The sequence below is a fragment of the Pithys albifrons genome, chromosome 19 (assembly GCF_047495875.1).
Source record: "Pithys albifrons albifrons isolate INPA30051 chromosome 19, PitAlb_v1, whole genome shotgun sequence".
Classification (NCBI taxonomy): domain Eukaryota; kingdom Metazoa; phylum Chordata; class Aves; order Passeriformes; family Thamnophilidae; genus Pithys; species Pithys albifrons.
The window spans coordinates 5,772,894-5,780,859 of record NC_092476.1 but is presented as its reverse complement, the minus strand read 5'-3'; the positions used below and the strand labels follow the sequence as shown (position 1 = coordinate 5,780,859).

The window sequence follows — 7,966 nt, the reverse complement described above, 5'->3', positions numbered from 1 at the left end:
AAAATTTAAAACAGGACGGTATGAGAAGGAGATTTTTATTAAGATAATGTTACGTGCCTTTTGCTAAATAAAAATCGGGATCCAGCACCCAAGCCTGAAAGGCTGGAAAGACTCATCCTGACATCCCCGGCTTGAGGGAAAGCGGCACTCTCTGGGTAACAGTGGGCAGGGAACAGGGATCCCAAATCCCAGCGGAGGTGCGGGGGAGCCCGATGGGTGATGCGCGGGCTTGGGGGGATGAACAGCGTCCTCTGCAGGCGGGAGGCCGCGCTGGCCCCATGGCAACCGCGGGGGCGGCGCCGCGCTAAGCCGGGCTGGTCCCCGCGCAGACAAAGCGCCGGCAAAGCCACCGGGGCCGCCGGCGGGTGACACGGGCTGCCAGCGCCGCCGGGACCGCCCGCGGGTGACACGGGGCGTGGGGCAGCCGGAGGGTGTCCCCGACCCCCATCCCCGCAGCATCCTCACCTGCGCAGGTGTGCGAACACGCTCGGGGCTCGGAGAGCTCCGCCCGCGCTGGTTCCACAGGAAAACTCTTGCGCGTGGATTGATTTATTTCTTGCACGGCGCTGGGAGGTAGGTGGTGCTCGGCGGGCTTTACCTTCCATCCCATTTGCTGATTTTGATATTCTCTAATTGTTTCTATACTTTAAACTCACTCCCGCGGAGCTTGTGGAAACCTGCGTGCGGATCGTGGATTACCGATCCCCAGACACAGCCGATTTAATAACACTGATAGCTGATGTGACAGGCGACACAGGGCTGGGATTGTCCCCGGATAACGCCTTTCCTTCCCTCCCTGCTCAGGACCATGGCTTCCATCGAGGAGCGCACCTTCATCGCCATCAAGCCCGACGGCGTCCAGCGGGGGCTGGTCGGGGAGATCATCAAGCGCTTCGAACAGAAAGGATTCAAACTGGTGGCCATGAAATTAATACATGTAAGCCCTGCTTAATTGCTTTGTCTGCTGATTTTCTTCATATCGACTGCAGCTTTCAAATAACAGCATGCTGTAATGATAAAATGTAGCCTTTGGAACACTTAAACCTGAAAGTTTGAGAAGCTTTATTTTGGATGTTTTTGGAAAAGTTCCAATTCCCAGCTCTGGCTAAATGCTTTAGACATGCTAAGCATGCTAATTTTAGTAGCTTGATGACCTTAGTCTAAAGAGAATATTTCAGGTGCATCCTATGGCTAATAAATAACTCTGAATGTCTTCCACAAATCCCAGGTCACATAAACTGTCTGTACTGGCAACAGACACTTTTTTAAGTTCAGTTGTGGTTAAAGCAAACAGCTTAAATTCATATGGCCCAAAAGTGCTCTTAGGAAGATGCTGGAAATGCTGAATTTTTAAATGCGTGCAAGTTTCCGGATTACCAGTGCCTGGTGCTTAATCTCTGTGATTTCACTATGCTCTTAAGTTCTTACAGTAAGCTTTTTTTGTTTGTCTGGCTGGTTTTTAACTCAGGCCTCTGAAGACCTTCTGAGGGAACACTACATTGACCTCAAGGACCGGCCCTTCTACGATGGCCTGGTGCAGTACATGCACTCGGGACCTGTTGTAGCCATGGTGAGTTCCTGACAGTGAAGCTCAGATCAGAAACAGTTTGATTGTCTTACCTGTTATGAGATTGAATTCTAGTTTACTCTTAAAAGGAACTAAAAACCTAGATTCAAAATCCTATAGCTAGGAAGATGTGCTGTTAACTCCTCTTTAAAAAAAAATCTTTTCTCATAATCTTTCTCTCCTTCTATTCAATATATTGAGAAAGAGGACAGGGTTAAAGGGGAAACAAATCTGGACCTTGAAAAACAGTAAACCTGTACAAAGCCCCACTATGCAATACCATGCATTAAGCAAGTTGAAAAAGGATGGAATATTTTTACTATATTCTTAAGTTAGAGTAACCTCACATTAGAAGGTACTTTCTCTTTTCCCCTTTGATAGTGTATTTGTAAAATAGCTGTTCTGGAGATGCAGCTCTTCTATGAGCAGACAGCTTCGTAAGGATGTTTGCCATATTGAGAATGGAAGTTGTGCTCTCTCCATCCTGGATGAGAAGAGAGATTGTACAGAAGAGGATAATGTCAGCAGATGCTTCAAGAATATGACTGAAAAATTTAAGATCAAATATGTCTCACTATTACAAATATTCAAATGGTGCCTGTACAGAGATGGACAGCCCTGTGTCCTTGTGGAAGGTATGATTTATCTGCTGCTAAGATTTAATAATCTCAGTGGATTTTTTTTTCTTTTAAGGTGTGGGAAGGTCTTAATGTGATTAAGACTGGAAGAGTGATGCTGGGGGAAACTAATCCATTTGACTCCAAGCCTGGCACTATTCGTGGTGACTTCTGCGTTCAAGTTGGAAGGTATATTATAAAACTCTTGATGCCATCCGAAGACACTAAGTGTCAAGTATTATGTCATGATATGTGGGGGGACTGTGGTCCATCCTTCTGTGTCTTACACATGGAGCTGCCATTCCCTGGGCCCATGTATTGTTATGATCTAAGGATGGAAATTTAGTCATGGTTGTCCCCACTGACAAAATGAGGAGCAAAACTGGGGCTGCCTACACTGTTCCTGCTTCACAGATACTTAAAGCTCCTCTCCATAATGGAAACAACTTCAAAACAAGAAGCTTGATTTGTTTTGAGCTTGAGAATTCTCTTATTTTTTTATCCACCTTCTATTTTCCTAGGAATATCATTCATGGAAGTGATTCTGTGGAAAGTGCTGAGACAGAGATCAATTTATGGTTCACCCCTGAAGAACTGGTGGATTACAGAAGCTGCGCTCATGAGTGGATCTATGACTAACACTGAGCCTGCATCTTCTGATGTCCCTCCTGCCCGTGAGCTGCTGCCAGCCTCTAGCAATTCCAAAGCCCTGGTAGAAACCTCAGAAATCTGTGAGACTGCTCTGTTCTGAATGTTAAATAGAGTCATTGATTGCTGCTGCTTTGATTTAAAAGCTGTCAAGTTATAGATGGAACTGTACTTTTAAAAAGCTGCTTCTGAGGTTGAGAGATATGAGATTAAAACACAGAGCATGTAGCACATATATGTTCCTGAAACACTTTTATAGCCATAGAAAGTATTTTGGTTAAATAGAAAAAAAATGCTAAAAAATTATTCAATATGCAAATGGCTTGGTGTTAGAAGTTAACTGTGTTCAAATATTAAAGGGCAAATAGTGGTATGTGAGTATATTCCTAATATGTCCAAAAGCTGAGGACTGAACATGGTATCAGATGTGACCCCCTGCCCAAAACAGCTGCAGATACGAGCCCATTTCTCCCCTAGAATGCTCTGTGCCCTTGCACAGAGCTCAGCTCTGATTAACATGACAACTGTCCTCCACACTAACACTGTTTCAACTTGCTTTTTCCCCCCACATGGGATTTATTTAGCATTTTAAGGAAAGATTAATCATCCAGGCTTTTTGAAATGCCCTTTTATGTGAAAAGAAGATTAATGTGAGGATGGATGAGGGAGATCTACCTTCAGCCACTTCACTGCAGCAGCCCCTGGCACTGCACAGAGCAGTAAGTGGTTTGCTTTGCTGGCTGAACAGCTGATAATTTAGCTTTGTTCTCATTTGTGTCCTTTCCTTAGCAGTTGGAACCACAAAGCAAACTGTCCTTGGATAAGTTGTTTCAGAAGTGACTTTAGCATTATCCTTTTGTGTGTATTTACTGATGTAAAGAAATACAGTCATAATAATGCTGAGGGTGTTTCGGTAGAGGTCTCTGCTTCTACCACTGGCCTCTGAGAACTTTCTTGACAGCAAGTTGTGATTGATACTATGTGTTTATTTACTGCAACATTTTATTCACTAAGACCAAGCCTTTCGTGGAATTAGTTGTTCCAACCTCACGATATTTTTTTCCTATAGTGAGTTCTTGATTCAAGTCCTGAACTGTTCAATGCATGTTGAACTGAATGCTTATGATACTTTATTTATGGAGATATGGAGCTCATAAAAGAGAGATGGTACAAAATGAAACAACATATGCTGTTTCTTAAGTGAATTAAAAGGAAATTTTAATTATAGTATTTTATCTTACTAATGAGTATAAGGAGAGTGAACAAATTACCTAAATATATAGGTAAGGCTGTGAACTTCTCTTCTGAAAATATTCACTGTAATAGATGATAAACATTGAAGTTAAAGCTTGTTGGAGGAAAGTGTGACAAACCTGGGCTCAAGATGAGTAGTCTCCAATTCCATTTTTGCTTGAAGGGTTACCTGAGATTTCTTTTTCTTGGTTTGCTTACTACAAAATAGAGAAATGTGGGTTATCTGGAAGTGTGGAGTTTGTCAGGAAGCTGATAATTACTATTTGTAATGTGATGAGACTGGGGGGAGGTGGAGGTCAGCATCTTCCAGAGAAGTGCAACAATCCCGCACGCCTGAGGTGCCAGAGTAGGTCCAGCATCACTCACTGTCAGTGTCCCATCAGTGAGAGACTGCACAAGGACTGCAAAGGGCTTTTCATTAATATCCCATCCGCAGGGTCGTGTATGACCATAACTTGCTCAGGAAGAGAAAAAGTGCTTTGTAAACTAGTAAGGGGCAAACTATCATAAACATCATAAAAAGTGACAACTCTTCCCGCTTCTTGTCAGGACTCAGTACAGGGACCGCGAGGTTTTCTTTGAGAAATACGCTTTGGCAGCACCACCCGCCGCCAGATCGCAGAACATCTGAAAACGGCAGCGCCAGCACCAGTTAGGAAAAAATGACTTAGTTAAACACCCACACTCGCTGCAACGTGTTAAAGGCTTAAAGCCCCCGTTGGTGCGGCTGTAAATTAATAACCCTCGGGGCGGCTTTCGAGGAGGAGAAGGCGACAGGTGCAGGCGGGAGCAGCTCGGCCAAGAGCCGGCTCCGCCTCGGCCGCGGGGCACAGCAGGGGCAGCAGCAGCGGCAGTGGCCGCTGTCCCTCTGTCCCGCTGTCCCTCTGTCCCGCTGGCCCGGTCCGCTCTGGCGGCCGCGGGCGGCCGCGCTCCCAAGCGCTCCGCTCGCCCCATCGGTCCCGCCCCGAAGCGCCGCTCCCCCGGCGGCTCCTCCTCTGCGCGGGGCGGGGGATCCACCGCCCGCCCTCCTTCTCCTCCTCCTTCTCCTCCTCTTCCTTGGGCGGCAGCGGCTGCGGGAGCTCCGACGAGGTGAGGCCGGGCCGGGACCCGCGGTGCGGGCGGTGCGGGCGCGGCGGAGTGCGGGGTGGGATGGGATCGATGCGGGTCATCCCGTTCCGCCCCGGCGGGAGCGGGGCCGGGGGACGCAACCGGGCCGGGAGCGGGGCCAGGGAGAGGGGGCTCCTCCATCGCGGTGCCACGTGGGCGCGGCCATGGCGGGCGACCTTGAGGCCGATTGTGGTTCCGCTCCGCCCGCAGTGCCATGGCTGGGAACACCGAGCGCACCTTCATCGCCATCAAGCCCGACGGCGTCCAGCGGGGGCTGGTCGGGGAGATCATCAAGCGCTTCGAGCAGAAAGGATTCAGACTGGTGGCCATGAAGTTCGTGCAAGTGAGTCGCCTTGCCTTGTTGCGTTCCCCCCAAACGCCTTCCCTGCCAGAGAGAGATTCGGATACACGCAGATTTATCTTCCCTTGCGGCTGTTCCTGCGTCAGGATGGGAATTTGGTGGCGGATGCGCTGGATGGCGCCAGGCCGAGCTTCCTGCCCGGCACAGCATCTCCCCCAACCCAAAGGAAGCGCATTGTGCTCCCATGGTTCGGTGTAGCCCGAGCGAGAGCTGCCCCGACCTTGGCTGAAGGGTTGTGTTGGGTAACAGCACCCGGGCGGTCCGTGCTCTGCTTATCGCGGAGGGCCACTGCAATGCAAAGAAATAATATTGACAGCTCGCAGCAGCGACACTGTCACAAAGGACAAATGTGCTGTGAACTTTAATTTCACATTAGGAGCTTCCATTCATACCCACAGTGGCACTGCAGCCCTGTTGATAACATTAATGACTGGTGAGTCCAGTCACTAATGCCATAGTCTTACAGCAGTAACACCTTTCGTGACATGACATTCAGAAACGGGTATTTAATGTTATATCTGCTCTTTTAAAGGCCTCTGAAGACCTTCTCAAACAACATTACATTGACCTGAAAGACCGACCCTTCTTCCCTGGTTTGGTTAAATACATGCACTCTGGACCTATTGTGGCCATGGTAAGTAGCTTGATTGTAGTTGGAGATGACTTGCTTGAATATATTTGTCTTGCTCTGTAAATTATTTAACATATTCAGAGATATTGCTACCAAAAAACTTTCAAACTAGCCAGTTCTGATAGTGGCAAAAGAAAACAAAAAAATGAAAATTACTACGTATTAACAAGAAGGAAAGTGCATATACAAAATATGTATTAAAAGGTTTACATGTATTTGAACAAATCTTCTGCACCAAAAATCTCCAGGTTTGGGCAAAAAAGGGTCAGGTTCTTGGACACAGAAAACCATCCTTTGTGTCATGCTTTCTTCCACTCCCCTCAAAACAATATACTTGCTCCAGTGGCTGCTCCTGCTTTGACTGTGTACCTAACTAGGGAGCATGTGGAGCTCACAAAGGTGTCCTTATCCTACCAAAGCAGAAAGGTTTTGGAGTTGGCCTTACCCCGTACTTAGCTCTGAGGCTTGACAAAGTATCCCTGGCAGTGGGGTAACAATGTTGATGGTCCTTTTTACAATGACTTATAGTTCATACGTTTTTTCCCCACTCACCTTTACAGGCCTAAGAGAGAATCTAGGCAAGGTCAAGGTTTTTTTTTTTTCCAGTGGTAGAGCCCCTTGTTACTGATAACATACTTTGCAAAAGAAAAGATTAATCTTTGATATTTTGTATAAGCATGGATTAACAGGATTTATTTTGTCTTTTTGCCTTAAGGTATGGGAAGGACTCAATGTGGTTAAAACTGGGAGAGTAATGCTGGGGGAAACAAACCCTGCAGACTCCAAGCCTGGCACCATCCGCGGTGACTTCTGCATTCAAGTGGGAAGGTTTGTACTCAGTTCATTATTCAAGATCAAAACCAATTTAACTGCCAATACAAACACTGTTTGGTAGTCTTTTATTCTGGAAAGCCAAAATTAGTGGTGGATACCCTCCCCTGATGGTATTTTATTTGTAGGTCACAATCTGTAACTGCTGCTTAAGAAAAAGGTACAAAAGTGATTTTGTTTGCAATCCAGCTCCTCCTCAGAGCAGCACATAACCTCAAGCTGGGGCTGGTATAGAACAGTAGCCCTAATGACCCTGCTAGGACTAATTAGCTCTTAGAGTAGGGCTGTTGGAACACTTGGCATGAAATAGTCTTGCAGCTGTAGGTGCTTCATCCAAGATTTTGCATATGGACAAGGCTGCTGAAAGTGCATTTTTATAGGGAACAATGTTTGTCTCCTTCCCCAGGAACATCATCCATGGCAGTGACTCCGTGGAGAGTGCACAGAAGGAGATCAACCTGTGGTTCAAACCCACAGAGCTCATCGACTTCAAGCCTTGTGCACACGACTGGATCTATGAGTGATGGGTTTCCACAAGGATTTGTGCCTTCTAATGCACCATCTCATTCCAGCTGCTGACCTGGGAGCAACCACGGTTATCTTAGTGCTGAAAGTGACTGTCAAATAAATGGCTGTGACCTAATTCTGTGTGGTGCATTCACTTAAAACAAACCTTGTGTTCAAATAGGCATATAAGTCACTTCAGTCATTCAGTCTTCTCTCTTGTTGAAGGAATAGGTAACTAGAAATGCCACGTACAGGTACATCAGAATAAAACTCCAGGGAGTTGTGTCCCTTGCACAGTTGCTTTGAAGGCTGCTGGAGTCAGGGCAGTGGCAAAGCCAGTTTGCAGAGGGAGAGCTGAGAGGAGGCTGGAGCTGCTTCCAATACAGCAGAACTGAGCTAGAAGAAAAATGGGATACTACAAAATTTCCCTCCTTACACAACTA

The 7,966-nt window shown here is 46.7% G+C and overlaps 2 protein-coding genes across 2 annotated transcripts; both read left to right on the top strand.

Annotated features, from left to right (window-relative positions):
* The first annotated feature begins 339 nt into the window (after positions 1 to 339).
* Positions 340 to 4,097, top strand: LOC139680634 (nucleoside diphosphate kinase-like). Its single transcript, XM_071573444.1, has 5 exons — positions 340 to 573; positions 805 to 937; positions 1,469 to 1,570; positions 2,261 to 2,373; positions 2,706 to 4,097. The coding sequence occupies exons 2-5, from the start codon at positions 809 to 811 to the stop codon at positions 2,821 to 2,823; spliced, it is 462 nt and encodes a 153-aa protein (XP_071429545.1). The 5' UTR covers positions 340 to 573; positions 805 to 808; the 3' UTR covers positions 2,824 to 4,097.
* Positions 4,098 to 5,072: 975 nt separating this feature from the next.
* LOC139680635 (nucleoside diphosphate kinase) lies at positions 5,073 to 7,659 on the top strand. The gene is made up of 5 exons (XM_071573445.1): positions 5,073 to 5,175; positions 5,404 to 5,536; positions 6,087 to 6,188; positions 6,901 to 7,013; positions 7,423 to 7,659. The coding sequence occupies exons 2-5, from the start codon at positions 5,408 to 5,410 to the stop codon at positions 7,538 to 7,540; spliced, it is 462 nt and encodes a 153-aa protein (XP_071429546.1). The 5' UTR covers positions 5,073 to 5,175; positions 5,404 to 5,407; the 3' UTR covers positions 7,541 to 7,659.
* Positions 7,660 to 7,966: the final 307 nt, after the last annotated feature.